The 17,013-nt window shown below is 38.8% G+C and overlaps 1 protein-coding gene across 6 annotated transcripts in view; it reads left to right on the top strand.

The window, feature by feature from the left end:
* Positions 1 to 9,821: 9,821 nt before the first annotated feature.
* Positions 9,822 to 17,013, top strand: part of LOC126293740 (serine-rich adhesin for platelets-like) — a 396,910-nt gene continuing 389,718 nt past the window's right edge. For 2 of the 6 annotated variants that reach the window (XM_049987087.1, XM_049987089.1), the window contains exons 1-2: positions 9,822 to 10,497; positions 10,584 to 10,862. In XM_049987087.1, coding sequence (XP_049843044.1) covers positions 10,603 to 10,862 — 260 coding nt within the window. In that variant the 5' untranslated portion in view covers positions 9,822 to 10,497; positions 10,584 to 10,602. Of the gene's footprint in view, positions 10,863 to 17,013 lie in introns of all 6 variants that reach the window. The other 4 variants (XM_049987085.1, XM_049987090.1, XM_049987088.1 and 1 more) reach the window with 3 other exon arrangements.

Below are 17,013 nucleotides of genomic sequence, written 5' to 3'. Positions count from 1 at the left end.
ATAAGTTTATTTACACTATTTACTCTTAATACATGAGTTACGCATACTTGTAACTTCGAATACTGTAGGTTCTTCGGTTGTATTGAGTTATATACAATGGCAGTATTTTTTTGATTTTAAGTACATAATCTTGAATGCTGATTCACATAAATATTCAGTAGCATTGTGCTATGTTCATTGTATTATTCTCACTACAGTCTGCCAGAGTTACATTGATATGTCTTTAGAAGCCCAAACAAGACCAGCCCACTTTGTATTATCATACAAAGTGGGCGAGAGTGTCATGGATATGATGAGGAAGTTTAGGGTGGCTATCATTAAAACAAAGACATTTTTCACTGAGGCAAGAATTTTCACAAAATTTCAATCACCAACTTTCTCCTCTGAATGAGAAAATACTTTATTGATACCAACTTACATATGAAGAGTAATAAAAGAAAGGAAATCACAGCTTGTACAGAAAGATTTAAGTGTTCATTTTTCCCATTCACTGTTAAGGAGTCGAATAGTAAAGAAACAGTCTGGATGTGTTTGATGTAGAACCATCCTCCAGGCATTTGATTGTGAACTGCAAAGCAGTCATATAGATGCAGACGTAGATGCAGATTATCTGGGGCGAGCTCTGAACTGTGATTGCTTAAAAGGATGTGATGGTCAATCAGTAAGGTCATACAGATCTGCATCCTCTGGTGGTGTGTACATGCCTGATGCCATCTGATGGAGAATAGCAGTTGACTTAAAAGGGTCATCTCTCACATAGCTGCAAATGGTGCACAGGGTATGGTTCATGAAGATACCATCAATACTGCAGGAACTATCCCAGCATTTGCCTGAAATGATTGAAGATAACTCCAGAAAACTTAAATCAGCACGGCCAGGCAGAGTATTCTCCATCCTCCAAAATATGAGGTCTGCGTCTTAACAATTTCCCTGCCTCATTAGGATGGTCCCTACTGTACAAAGTTCTTTGATTTACACACAGAAATTGAGTCAGTATCGCCCACAACTAGTGAAATGTTCAGCTAAGGGAAAGACAAGATATTACTACTAAGCACTACAGATATTGACACGATTTTCTTATAAAGTCTTACATTGTGATCACATACGAGGGGGGACCCAAAAGTAACATAATACTGCACGTCATGTACTTGTGGTAGCTGGTTGCACTGCCAGAAGGTTGTAGTAGGAGCTCTGCTGAGTCATTCTGCCATGCGGCATCACCCAACAGTGAGAAGTGTGGTTTCTTTGGCAGTTCTTTGAGTGTGCGTACAGTGCAGACGTGACACAAGGAAATGGCTAGTTCTTACGAACAATGTGCGGCAGTGAAGTTATGTTTCTTGCTCAACAAGAATGCTGCAGAAACTGTTGCAATAATTCAGACAGCCTACAAAGGCCATGCTCTTAGTAAAACCCAAGTGTACGAATGGTCTTTCTCGGTTTAAAAAAGGAGAAATTGTAGTTAAAGATAAGCCCTGTCCTGGTCGACCTTCAACTGCTCGAAGTGAAGACAACATCGACAAAATCCGTGATCACATCAGTGAAGATTGACGCAGGACAATTGACCAACTCAAGAACTTGTCTGGGTTGACCTGGAGCCTAATTTAGTGCATCTTGACCATCAATTTGGGGATGTGAAGAGTGGCAGCAAAATTCGTGCCGAGGCTTCTTACCGGAGATCAAACGGATCATCGCGTTCAAGCCTGTCTCGAAATAAACGCGTTCAAATATGATCCACATTTTTTCAACAAAATCATTACAGGTGAGAGTCATGGTGTTATGGGTACAATCCAGAAAGTAAACAACAGTCATCACAATGGTAGTCACCTGGCTCACCTTGACCAAAAAAACCTCGACAAGTGAAATCGAATGAGAAAACCCTGTTGATCTGTTTTTTTGACATCAAAGGGATCGTACACTCTGAATTTGTCCCTGAAAGCCAGGCAGTAAACAAACAATTCTATCTGGAGGTTATGAAATGGCTTCACAGAAGTTTGTCACGAACATGTCCAGCTTTGTGGGATTCTGGCATGTGGTTTCTGCATCATGACAACGCTCCCGCTCACACGGCTCTCAGTGTTCGCCAGTTTTTGGCCTCAACGAAGATGACTATCTAGACCCACACGCCCTATTCGCTGGGTTTAGCACTCTCAGACTTCTTCCTATTCCAGAGGATGAAAAGAGACTTGAGAGGGAAGCGTTTTGCAGATGTGGAAGACGTGAAAGTGCTAGTGCTAGTAGGTATCAAAGAGGACGAATTTAAAAGGTGGTTCGGACACTGGAATGAACGTTTGAACAAGTGTATTAATGCTAATGGAGAGTACTTCGAAGGAGATTAAGGTTGTATTTCAAGACAATAAAGTATATGCTTTCTAGAAAGAAATTCCAGTTATTTTTGGGTCCCCCCCTCATATTGTAGTGTCGCAGGCTGTTGCAGTTATCCTCTTTTTATTATTAAGCATTAATTTGAGTCTGCTAAGCAATCTTTAGTCATGTAGTATGAACTACTGATGAGGAATGTTTCAGCTGCCTTTATTTAAACAGATGTATTTTAGTAATCTTATTCATCTCTAGGAGCGATTTATTAATCTGTGATAGAAAATGTTGTTTTTGAGTTTTACTTGTTTGTTTTTCCTTGGTAAATGTAAGTCCAAACTGGCTCTTGTTGCAAGATTGCACACACATCAAAAAAAGTTTTGCGTTACCCCAGTTCCCAGAACTCCTGAAGATAGACGTTGACTATCGATATTGTATCAGAGACACAGTTCCTTTAACTGTTCAGAGATGTCACTAAACCCACCGAAAGATGTAAACAACCATGCATGAGCGGCGCCTAATAGATGGGAGGAGGAGGAGGGGGGGGGGGGGGGGTTCCAACAGCCAATCATTCCAGTCATTCTACCAGGAAGGAGGTACACAGGTCGTGATGTGTGTAGTACAACCATGCCTAGACGGTCAATACTGAGGTTCAATTGTGTCCACATTGTTACTTTCTGCCAGGAAGGGTCTCAACAAGGGAAGTGTCCAGGCATCTTGGAGTGAACCAAAGTGATATTGTTCAGACATGGAGGAGATACAGAGAGACAGGAACTGTCGATGACATGTCTCGCTCAGGCACCCAAGGGCTACTGCTTTAGTAGATGACCGCTACCTATGGATTATGGCTTGGAGGAACCTTGACAGGAATGCCACCATATTGAATAATGCTTTTCGCCCACAGCCACAGGATGTCGTGTTACAACTCAAACTGTGTGCAGTAGGTTGCATGATGCACAGCTTCACTCCCGACATCCGACAAGGTCCACCTTTGCAACCATAACACCATGCAGCGCCATACAGATGGGCCCAACAACATGCCAAATGGGCCGCTCAGGAATGGCATCACGCTCTCTTCACCGATGGGTGTTGCATGTGCCTTCAACCAATCATCAGAGACGTGTTTGGAGGCAATCCGGTCAGAATGAACACCTTAGACACACTGACCAGTGAATGCAGCAAGGAGGAGGTTCCTTGCTGTTTTGGGGTGGCATTATGTGGGGCTGACGTGCACCACTGGTGGTCATGGAAGGCACCATAACGGGTGTATGATACATGAATGCCATCCTCCAACCGATAGTGCAACCATACTGGCAGCATATTGGTGAGGCATTCATCTTCATGGACGACAATTTGCTTCCCCATTGTGCACAGCTTGTGAATGATTTCCTTCAGGATAACAAAATTGCTCAACTAGAGTGGTCAGCATGTTTTCCAGACATGAACGCTATCGAACATGCCTGGGATAGATTGAAAAGGGCTGTTTATAGATGACATGACCTACCAACGATGCTGAGGGATCTACGCCGAATCGACGTTGAGGAGTGGGAAAATCTGTATCAACAGTGCCTTGATGAAGTTGTGGGCAGTATGCCACAATGAATATAGGCACGCATCAATGCAAGAGGATTTGCTCCTGGGTATTAGAGGTACCAGTGTCTATCGTAATCTGGACCAAAGCCTCTGAAGGTCTTGCTGTATGGTGGTACAACATGCAATGTGTGGTTTTCATGAGCAATAAAAAGGGTGGAAATGATGTTTATCTTGATTCCTATTCCAATTTTCTGTACAGGTTCTGGAACTCTCACAACTGAAATGATGCAAAACTTTTTTTGATGTGTGTGTGTAGAACTGCTACTGAAATACTTAGTAATGTTTTTCCTGATATATATATGATAAACTGCTAGATATAATCACTTGGTGCAGTAAGTGTGCCTAGTTTATAAGTAGTTCTTTACAATGAGTCCTGCTTTGAACTGAGTCCCGATGACCAGGGAAGGCGTGTCTGGAGACGCCTGAAACAGCGGTTGGTTACCAATCTGACTGTCACCTGCCATATGATTGTCCAACTGGGACTGATGGTCTGGGGTGCCATTTATTTTCAGAGCAGGATCCTTTTGGATGTCATTATGGCACTGTGGTACCTCGATGATACTTTATGCCTTGTTTTGTTGCCATTCATGGCAAGCTATTCTGGGCTTACATTTCAGTAGGATAATGCTGCTGCATATCTTTGTGCTTGGCATACCATACCTTGGCCTGCAAAGTCACCAGATCTTTCCCAGATTGAGAACGTTTGGAGAATTATGGACAGTGCCCTCCAGCAAGCTCAGGATTTCGATGATCTAAGGCGCCACTGGACAGAATTTTGCATGACTTCCCTAAGGAGGACATCCAACAACTCAGTCAGTCAATGCCAAGCCAAATAATTGGTTGCATAAGGGCCAGAGGTGGACACATTAATGACTTGTTCAATTTTGTGAACCTCTTTCTTTTGAAGAAAACATCCAGTTTTTCTGAATTTTGTTTGTTTGTTAATGTACATCATATCTACCAATTTCCATTCCATTCAGATAATTCCTTTTTTTCATTGTTTTTATATTAAGAACAGAATTGAACTCAATACAGTGTCCTGAGGAAAACCTATGTTTATATGTCGCTTTTGTTTGACTGTTTTGTCACTAAACGTTTATCACCAGCAGACATGTGAACAACCCCCACCTTTTATACCCTCCTTTCCAAGTAAGACTGAAACCTCTCATTCACTATTCCTCTAATATGTAATGTAACATGTTCAATAGTATTTTATGGTCCACAGTGTCAAAAGCCTTTGCCAAGTCTCAGAAAAGGCTTGTAACACAATCATCCCTATCGAGAGCTTCAAGCTTGTGAACTCTGCAATGGCTGATATGCACTTCTTCCATTTCTGAAACCAAACTATGCTTCATTACAGAGGCTGTATTTTCTCACATAAGTTATCAGTCTCTCTTTCTTGGTTGCTTCTACCGTATTACTTTTGAGAATGATAACAGCAGTGAAACTGGCCTGTCGTTTTCAGTGCTTTCTGCATTACCTTTCATTAGTAAGGGCACTACTCCTATAGGCTTTAGGTACTCTGGGAAAATATATGAACTACAAGAATGACATATTATGTTTATTAATGGGCCTTGTATGCAGTCTATAAACTCCTTGAGAACAGAGACAGGAACCTCTTCTATGCCCGCTGAATTCATTTTTAATTGTTGTACTGTCTTTCTAACTTCAAGAAATAACACCATTTTGCTTGTTGTGTAAGTCATTCTGGGTGCTACATCTGTTTTAGGAAGATCTTGCTACAGATTCTTCACAATACCACAGAAATAATCGTTAACCAAATTTGCTGATTCCTGGGAACTTTCTATTATTCTATTACTGTCTTTGATTTGTATGCTATTATGTTTGTGGGTGCCTTTTCCAGTTTCTTGTTTTATAACATCCCACAACATTTTGCTTTTAATTTCTGCATGATATATTATTTTGGAGTTTTTTTTTTCAGAAAATAATACCCTCCTGTAAATTTTTTTTTATGCCTGTGTTACTACTCAAAGAACTGTGTATTAATGCAGCCCTTTACCAAAAAATGTGAGAAACTTAAGTACCTCTCATGACTTCCTAATACCTGCAGTTATCTATTTTCATAGAGGTTGTACAGAGTTTCAGAGAGAGCATAAGGGAACAATTGACAGGAATAGGGGAAAGAAATACAGTAGAAGAAGAATGGGTAGCTCTGAGGGATGTAGTAGTGAAGGCAGCAGAGGATAAAGTAGGTACAAAGACGAGGGCTGCTAGAAATCCTTGGGTAACAGAAGAAATATTGAATTTAATTGATGAAAGGAGAAAATATAAAAATGCAGTAAATGAAGCAGGCAAAAAGGAATACAAACGTCTCAAAAATGAGATCGACAGGAAGTGCAAAATGGCTAAACAGGGATGGCTAGAGGACAAATGTAAGGATGTAGAAGCTTATCTCACTAGGGGTAAGATAGATACTGCCTACAGGAAAATTAAAGAGACCTTTGGAGAGAAGAGAACCACGTGTATGAATATCAAGAGCTCAGATGGCAGCCCAGTTCTAAGCAAAGAAGGGAAGGCAGAAAGGTGGAAGGAGTATATAGAAGGTTTATACAAGGGCGATGTACTTGAGGACAATATTATGGAAATAGAAGAGAATGTAGATGAAGACAAAATGGGAGATACGATACTGCGTGAAGAGTTTGACAGAGCACTGAAAGACCTGAGTCGAAACAAGGCCCCCGGAGTAGACAACATTCCATTAGAACTACTGACGGCCTTGGGAGAGCCAGTCATGACAAAACTCTACCAGCTGGTGAGCAAGATGTATGAGACAGGCGAAATACCCTCAGACTTCAAGAAGAATATAATAATTCCAATCCCAAAGAAAGCAGGTGCTGACAGATGTGAAAATTACCGAACTATCAGTTTAATAAGCCACGGCTGCAAAATACTAACGCGAATTCTTTACAGACGAATGGAAAAACTGGTAGATGCAGACCTCGGGGAGGATCAGTTTGGATTCCGTCGAAATGTTGGAACACGTGAGGCAATACTGACCTTACGACTTATCTTAGAAGAAAGATTAAGAAAAGGCAAACCTACGTTTCTAGCATTTGTAGACTTAGAGAAAGCTTTTGACAATGTTGATTGGAATACTCTTTTTCAAATTCTAAAGGTGGCAGGGGTAAAATACAGGGAGCGAAAGGCTATTTATAATTTGTACAGAAATCAGATGGCAGTAATAAGAGTCGAGGGGCATGAAAGGGAAGCAGTGGTTGGGAAAGGAGTGAGACAGGGTTGTAGCCTCTCCCCGATGTTATTCAATCTGTATATTGAGCAAGCAGTAAAAGAAACAAAAGAAAAATTTGGAGTAGGTATTAAAATTCATGGAGACGAAGTAAAAACTTTGAGGTTCGCCGATGACATTGTAATTCTGTCAGAGACGGCAAAGGACTTGGAAGTGCAGTTGAACGGAATGGACAGTGTCTTGAAAGGAGGATATAAGATGAACATTAACAAAAGCAAAACGAGGATAATGGAATGTAGTCAAATTAAATCGGGTGATGCTGAGGGAATTAGATTAGGAAATGAGACACTTAAAGTAGTAAAGGAGTTTTGCTATTTAGGAAGTAAAATAACTGATGATGGTCGAAGTAGAGAGGATATAAAATGTAGACTGGCAATGGCAAGGAAAGTGTTTGTGAAGAAGAGAAATTTGTTAACATCGAATATAGATTTATGTATCAGGAAGTCGTTTCTGAAAGTATTTGTTTGGAGTGTAGCCATGTATGGAAGTGAAACATGGACGATAACTAGTTTGGACAAGAAGAGAATAGAAGCTTTCGAAATGTGGTGCTACAGAAGAATACTGAAGATAAGGTGGATAGATCACGTAACTAATGAGGAGGTATTGAATAGGATTGGGGAGAAGAGAAGTTTGTGGCACAACTTGACTAGAAGAAGGGATCGGTTGGTAGGACATGTTTTGAGGCACCAAGGGATCACAAATTTAGCATTGGAGGGCAGCGTGGAGGGTAAAAATCGTAGAGGGAGACCGAGAGATGAGTACACTAAACAGATTCAGAAGGATGTAGGTTGCAGTAGGTACTGGGAGATGAAGCAGCTTGCACAGGATAGAGTAGCATGGAGAGCTGCATCAAACCAGTCTCAGGACTGAAGGCAACAACAACAACAACATCTATTTTCATAGAATTTTTGTTTTCATTTTTCTCGAGCAAGCTGTATCCTCTGCAATTTTTTTAATATCTGTGATAGTACATGAGATACTGAGTATTACTGTAGCCCTTTAGCAAAGATGTGAGAAATTTAAGTGTTGTGCTTCTATTTTCATAGATTTTTTTTTCAGCAAGCAGTACCCTCCTGCACTTTTTTTTTTATTCCTGTGATAGTACTCAAGGAAATGTGTATTAGTGTAGGCCTTTGCACATCATCATAGGTTAGATTTTCCAATGCCCTAGAAAAAATATCTTTTTTTCACAGAGCCTGTCTTTAACTGTATTATCTGATAAGGTAATGATCCAAAATGACAAGATCTGTCATAAATACTTTACAGTTTTCTCTGTCATTATCCATAAGTACATGGCCTCAAATTGAAGCTGAACTTTTAGAAACTCTCATAGCAGTACAAATGATTTGCGCCATGCCAAAAGTGCTCAAAATGTGGAGGAAGTTAATACTACTTTACCCTCAACACCTGTGTTTAATATTCATGTCTCCACATATTATGACATTATTATTGGAGGCTGAGACTCTTTCTAGAACATTACCACAGGTTGGTGGTAAACATATAGAATTATCACATTATTATTATTTTTATTATTTATTCATCCAACTTTAAGGATTTGGATGAAATCATTGTGTCACGTGTAATGTACAAGAGATTTTATAAAATGTGATTCATATGTTACCAAACATATTTACATTGACCTTAGAGATTTACTCCTCAATTTGGTCCTACGGAACTGGACGTCTAAATGAATAATACATGATTGCACTGCGCCTAAAGTACACTTAATAGAAGAACAAAAGTATAAAACAATGTAGGTGATACATAAATATTTCTCCATGTCGTTAATGGTTAAATAAGGAACAAAGCATTGTTGCTTATTAAGGTATACATAATGAAAGAATTGAGGTTATACACAAAAATTTGCCAGTGGCGTTAAAAGTAAACTATGATATAACGGCGATGACGAGAAAGGATAATAATTCTTATAAATATGTCTGTTTTCCCTTTTAATGTCTTTAAATAAATATGGTCTACGACTGTTGCTGATCTTTTTGAGGCCCCAGTAGTAGCTTTTACCATTTGTACCACGCTAAATGTGCTCAAAATGTTTAGGAAGTTGTTACTAATTTCACCCTCAACACCGTGTTAAAGCTAATGTCTCCATATTTTTTTATTTAATTTTTGGGAGGTGAGAATGTTTGCAGGACTCCACTTAACTGACTGAGGAAAGTGTCCCTATCACCACTAGGCGAACGGTACACATACAGCTCCGTTAGTACAATAGCTGCCAATTCAAAAGATTTACTTATACTTATTATGTATTAAAAAAACCAATGTGGCGAGTATTGGTAAGCAATACGTCGCATATAAATCTGGAAATCGTGCATTTTTGGAACCCAGTAGGCCCTGATAAATTCCTCAGTGTCTGATATCATAAATCGTATGTACTTTAATGTGAGTTAGACGGCTTCTCTAATACGTGTATATAGTATCTACCTCCTGTAAATACAAAAAAGCTAAACCGTAAAAAGAAATCGATTTTTTTGCATTCGAAAAACGTTTACAAACGACAATTTGTCCTCTGTTAATAACACTCTCTCAGCGCGTTTGAAGCCCTTAAGTGATTAATACGTGTAATCCATTTCTTCACCCTATTTCTGTGGAACAGATTTTTTTTCTAGCCTCCGAGGGCTATAGTGGGTTGATTAATGAGCAAGTTTTCGTTGCGTTGCTCGTTGTATGTCTGGGAAATAGTCATCGTCCATACTGGACCCTTGTGAGGACTGATATTATAGTCAATATGACTTAATTACCGATGAAACTCTCGACTTCAAACTAAAACTTAATTATCTATTATTACTAACAACCATTGACCACGAAAAAAAATCTACGGCAACTGCTATTACGGTGATAAATTCAAAACTATTTTTGATATATTTTACATTCTACATCTAAATTCTCGTAATTTACTTTCCATTGTCTCAACTTCATCTCAAATATTTGGATGATTTCAGTTCTAGATTTTTTTTCAGGTTTAAAAAAATTATTACGAATCTACGTCTTTAATACGGGCATTCATGCTCATACATTATCTTTGAAATGGCCGAGTAGTATAATGGCGAATTGTGCTTGTTTATGAATGTTATTTAATGTTTGTTAAAGGTGAAAAAGTGCATTAGTGTTTTTATTTGGCTACGGAAACTGAAGCTGAATAACAATATACAGAACTTATTTCACGTACGTGTAGTTGGCTACCGTTTATAGAAATGGTAGCGTCTTCTAAACGTATTTCCAAACGCGCCGATGTTGGGGGAGAGGATAAAGCAAGTGTAAACTGTGCAATCGGTTTTGTATAATATTGATCTTTTGCAGTCTGAAAGGTATAAATTTCATGACTCCCTCATGGAAACAGGAAAAGAAGTATTTCGCAGAATGTGCTTTGGGGATTAAATTCGACCTGTTTCAGATAACCTTTCGGCGTCGAAATGGATATACCATTGCCAGGAGAATCGGACCCAGCTCCGATATTACCATCGAGTCCACCCCCAGTTGTTTCAACGCCAGCATTCAACATTCCGTTGCCTACCTGTGGTATGCAGTTCAACGCGTCAATTCCTCCACCATTACCATTGCCTCCAATGAACAAGCCACCCCCCTCTTTGCTTGGTGTTCCTTTGCCACCGCCGCCGTTGCCGTCCGGTCCACCACCGTCTCTGCCTCCCCCTGATCAAGATGATCCCAACAAGTAAGTACAAAGAAACTGTTGATTTTTTTTTTATTATTTTCGCGTCGTAAATCTTTTTAGATGCTGCCCATTCTGAACTTCCTGAAACAAAGCCGTAACATCTCCAGTGCCCTTCGGTTTCACTACAATTAAACATGTACTTTCAGAATAGGTCATTGCTACAGATGATTTCCCAGTAGGCTAAAATTTGTATGTAGCGTGTTTTTTTTTTTTTTTCCTTCCAGTCATGGTCCTTTTTGAGCTTGTGCTCTCTGATTTGATATTTACATTGCCAGGGGTCAGTAATGAACTCCTGTCTTTCTTCCTTTTTCATGTACCATTTTATTATACAGTGAAATGCCTTTTTTTTCTTTTTTTTTTTTCATGGTTCTATTTTAAAATCCATTCATATCTTTGTGCAAAAATGTTAAATGATTGTTGGGTAAAATACTGAAACTGTTATCCTTTTTATAAGATTCAGGTTCAACATTACACATATTGTTTATGAGTGTAACGAGATCTTTTTCTGGAGAAACAGGCTATCAGTGTGCTTCAATAAAATACTGTAAAAAAAATTGAAGTAGTTGAGCAGAGGGAGTTACTGTTCTTCATTGGTGAATTGGTTTGGTGATGGAGCTGCACTAATGCTGCGTAAAATCCATAAATTGCTTTATGTTGTGGTTTTCTCGCAGCGTATGGCTCCATGAAGAATGCAAGAAAAATGTAATAAAATATCCACATGCATAGATCTCTACTAAATATTGAACGGGATGGTTGTGGTACAGGCTTCATAAAAAGTATTCAGTTGTCACACAGTCAGCTCTTGGAAGGAACATTAATTAATGTACACCTCTGTAAATTCAGTATAGTATGAAATTTAGGTTTTAAATGTTCCATTGGCAGAGGTTACTTTGCAGCATAGCATTTAACCTGAAAAACAGTAAAACACTTGAGTCCGGCATTGATATGTTTGTAGTACAGTGGTTGTTTAAAAACATTCACAAATGAATAAAAGAATTACACGTGTTGAGAAAAATTTATTTTGTAGCTAGTGGCATTGAAGGAACATTCCTCCTCAGTAAATCTTGTTCTTGTATGATTCCCTTACAGTGGAAATATCTGATTTATTGTAATGTTTAATTGAAATACGTTGACACACATGTATTGTCCACATTAGAGGACAAACAATTGAAAGGAACAAATTTTGTTTACTGACATTTGTGCATCTGGTGTTAATTTAGTAACATGATTTCTTAACATGTTTAACATACAGCATTTGTAAATGTTTCGTATATAAACAACTATTAATGTGTTTTAATATATGGCCAATTTGTCAGTCATTAGCATCTTGGAAACAAATATTCCCTATTTGATTCTTTAAATTAAGAGCCTAAACTGATCTGACATTTTAGCTGACGTTAAAATTACCACTTATGCCGATCACACAACTCCTTTCTAATATTTGTTTGTGTGGTGTTTCATTGCTATACACAAAGCTCCTTGGTTTGTATGAGAGAAAGCTGGTATCTTACTGAAGCAGTGTTCTCTACGTCATTAACAAATTAATGGTAGGAAATTATGTATTATTTACGCCTTTCAGCACTACGTCTCCAGATACTGTAAACTTAGTGTTAAATGCATGTGTTTTGAATTGGAAACTTTAATTATTTTTATTTCTCTGGAGAAGATGATAGACATTCGATGTATTAGTCTACTTAGGGTCAGGAAGATGCTTTTTCTGCTTTACAAGTACTTTCAGACTTGCCTGTATTAATAGTATTGCAAAAATCGATACAGGTCAAGTATTTGACTTAGGTCTTAGTTATGTTTGGTTTGCTATCCTGTTTTGCTTGGATGATGGTGAACCACTCTTACATGGAAGCAATAGCCCCAGTGACCAGTTATAAGTGTAGTGCAGGCAAACCGAAGTATAGTTCGCAGGCAACAGTATTATGAAAAGGATAGTTGCTAATCACCAGAAGCAGAGATGCTGAGTTGCAGATAGGCAACAAAAAGACTGTCACACAATAAGCTTTTGGCCAACAAGGCCTTTGTCAAAAACAGGCTACCCACACACACACACACACACCTGTGCATGTGCAAATGCCACAAGTGTGGCTTCAGCTTCCAGTGACTGTGTGTGTGTGTGTGTGTGTGTGTGTGTGTGTGTGTGTGTGTGTGTCCTTTTGAGAAAGGCCTTGGCCGAAAACTTCTTGTTGTGACAGTTTTTTTTTTGTTGTTGTTGTGCCTATCTGCAACTCGGCGTCTCTGCTATATGATGAGTAGCACCTATTCTTTCCATTATAGTGTTACATTCCGTCCTGGATTTTCCCTTGTTATATAAGCAGTTGAAGACTAGAACACTGTCATAATTAGCAAGACTCATACAGGTTTTCCTCCTAATTTAGGTTAAGGTAATGTGACAGCAGGACGGGCATCTTGGCACAGCAATAAAATGACTCATTTCCTGTGATTTTTCAGATACCAAGAAAATATATGTATAATGCAAATCGAAATGGAGGAATTAGTATATGTGCAAAGATTGAAAGCAGCTCAAATTGAAGTATATGTGCAAAGATTGAAAGCAGCTCAAATTGAAGTATATGTGCAAAGATTGAAAGCAGCTCAAATTGAATTGACACACATCAGTGGACAATTGACAGCATTTTATTGAAGAATTGTTAGTGCTGCTTTCGCCTTAATGAAACAATTCAAGCATATTTGTTTCGTATATACCATAAGTTTTCTAACTTGGTTCTTGTGTAAAACAAGTTGTTACGTGAACAAATCCGTTCAGTCCAATATGTTTTAACATTGAATTAATAAAAAGTTAAGGTGATCTACATAGTCATCTCCCCTCCCCCCTTCCCCACCCTCACTTTGTGCAACACACAGAACTTCTCATACAACATTGTGACACTGTTGGAAAAGTCCTTCTTTGGGATGTAGTGCACCACATTCATACCATCTGCAGTCTTGCTGGCTCATCAGAAACCCATTTTACACTTGATCATTTTGCGGTTGGTTCATATATTGATAACACCAAACTTTGTCACTAATTACATTCTGGACAACGTCTCAAACTTGTGTTTTATAGATGTTCAGTTCATTGCTTCTAGCATTTTTCAACAAGTGATGTCGACACACGTTAAGCACTGCTTGTTCACATTAATGCACGTCTGTTGTTTCAAGCTGTTAGTTTAAGGCTGCATTATAATTACCGCACTAATGTTGTGTATATGCCAGGAAAGGAGTCGATCTCAAAATGTTTTGGATGAACGACATTTAAAAAAAAAATCATATAGTTAACGAGTACATATTGAGATGATTCAGTGAAGTGGTGACATTTAGTTTTGGTTTCATTGGCTATTAACCATAAAATAGTGTGCCTGACTCACATAAAAATGAGTTTGAATAGTTTCGTGGTGAATAGGCACTTTATACGACTGCCATTGGAAAAGTCACCTTCATATTCTTGAAGTATGGGAAGTACTTGTTGCACTGACTCCCATAGCCGTCCAGGCAAATGCCGGGATGGTTCCTCTGAAAGGGCAATGCCGACTTCTTTTCCCGTCCTTCCCTAATCCGATGAGACCGATGACGTCGCTGTTTGGTCTCTTCCCCCAAACAACCAACCAAGCCATAGCCATTGCGTTTAGAGCTGTGGTAGAAAGAGCTACTGTGATCCTTATTCACCTGTAGTAACTACTATAAATGAGTGATGGAAAATTATGCCAAGAGATTTGTTAGTGGCATAAATCTCAAAGCTGTGTTATGTTTCATTCATCATGAATTGTGCTGTATATGCACCTTAGCGGTGAGGGGATGATGTTGATTGTTGAAGTGTGTGTGCCTTTGTTACAAAAATCTCAAGTGTCAATTTAATACTGAGCTCATTTGTCAGGTCGCAGTAGGATGTTATAAATGTATAAAATTGAATGATGATAAGCACTACAAATGTGTGGTTTTAAGATTATTTTAACAAATTTGATTTTATGTAAAGCTCATTGTAGACTAGTTTCTGGATGCCCCAATAGTAACTCAACTTACTAGCTTGTATTGCTCTGAAGGTAACACACACTGTTTCACATTTCTGTCCTCTGAAGAAGAATGCTGTGTTACTGTATTCAGGCTTTTGTGAATGTGCAATGTTTCATTTTTGTTAAAAGTGATTGTCTTCATTTAGTCCATTTTTTGTAGTACTGTCTGGGGTTCACTTAGTAGCTAAATACAGTGTTACCAGTAACTCTCCGTATGTTTCATGAAGAAAGATAAGTGTTCATTGCCAACCACACGCATGTGCACAAGTGTGTGTGTGTGTGTGTGTGTGTGTGTGTGTGTGTGTGTGTGTGTGTGTGTGTGTGTGTGTCCATGCATTGCCAATCGGAGTTGGATTAAAAATTATCCACAAACAGGTTGCCCATAGCACATGGTTTCTTAAAAATTGATGTTATTTTTCATTCCAACATAACTAATGTTTTTGGGATTGGGTCATGAAAACTGTCAAATCTCTAGCCATCTATTTTGCAGGTTGTATGTTTATCTCTCTCTCTCTCTCTCTCTCTCTCTCTCTCTCTCTCTGACCCCCTGTACACTGTACAGACAGTCATGAGGAGGTAGAAGGGTGGTGACAGGAAGAGCATCCAGCCTCATCTTAAATTAACTGTGCAGATCAAAGGTATAAGGAAAAAAAATAATACCAGTACATAAATGTCAGGGTCAAAAAGGAGAATGACACAGAGACATATGCACCAAAACATATGTACCATTGGAAACCCTAAATATATTTTTAATCAGCCACAGTAACTATAGAAGTAACCAATTGCGTTGTTTCACCAGAAGGGGAAGTAAAATGGCAGTATAAACATCTTTAAATGTTGGTATAAACTTCAATACATTACATTTGTAATGTTGCCAAAAATCGGAGTGTGATTAAAACACCACCTTATTTGTGATATAGCTTGCATTTTTGTATCCTGTTTTTGTATATTTGATTGTACAATAGAAAAGAGGTATTTGAAACTACTATATTACATTTTCAGTAAGTTTTTAATCTTAGCATAGTTCTACGATTTTATTTCATTTGACCCTGTTACTTGATAACTTTAATGTGCAATGCTTTATCCATTTCTTTTTTCTTGACTTTGTTTTTCATTATGAGTTTTCTTTAACAACACTTTTAACGACATGTTGGTTAAAAAAGTGAAATCTAACAGTTCCACCTAAACCCTATGTAAATGCTATATTTAAAAACTCGTTTAGTAATACATCACTTATTGTGACTTCCTGTATAAAATGAAATATTTTTTATTATATTGTTGGCGGAATGTATCAACTATAACGTATAATGTCCATTTTTGTTTGTCAAATAGTTGGCGATTACTAACAACAGTGTTACACTTATTGTCAAACTTTGAGTTGCGATAGGCACAACAAAAAGATTCACGCAATTATAGCTTTTGGCCATTGAGGCCTTTGTGAGCAGAAGACACACATACACACATGCACACACACATTCACACAATTGCAACTTGCACACACGCCTGCAGTCTGAGAACTGAAACCATACTGCAAGAATCAGCACCAGCGCCCTATGGATTCCAAACCAACAACCTCCTTCATAGTCTCCATGACCAACTATATCCTCACCCACAATTACTTCTCCTTTTCTCCTTTGAAGGAATTACCTACAAACAAATTTCAGGGCACAGTGGTACGGCTATGGGCACCTGCATGGTACCATCCTATTCTAACCTATTCATGGGCCATCTAGAGGAATCTTTCCTAAAAACCAAGACTCCTGAACCCCCCACCTGGTTCAGATTCGTTAATGATATCTTTGCTATCTGGATTGAAGGTGAGGGCACCTTTTTCACATTCCTCCAGAACCTCAACAGCTTCTCCCCCATTTGCTTCTCCTGGTCCTACTCAACCCAACAAGCCACTTTCCTAGATGTTGACCTCCACCTCAGAGATGGCTACATCAGTACCTCTGTCCATATCAAACCGACTAACCACCAGCAATACCTCCACTTCGACAGCTGCCACCCATTCCATACCAAGAAGTCCCTTCTGTACTTCTGTACAGTCTAGCCACCTGTGATCGTTGGATCGGCAGTGATGAGCAGTCCCTCTCAAAATATACCGAGGGTCTCACCGAAGCCTTCACTGA

The sequence above is a fragment of the Schistocerca gregaria genome, chromosome 10, assembly GCF_023897955.1.
Source record: "Schistocerca gregaria isolate iqSchGreg1 chromosome 10, iqSchGreg1.2, whole genome shotgun sequence".
NCBI lineage: Eukaryota > Metazoa > Arthropoda > Insecta > Orthoptera > Acrididae > Schistocerca > Schistocerca gregaria.
Note: the sequence above shows the minus strand (reverse complement) of the source record. Positions and strands in the feature narration are given on the sequence as shown.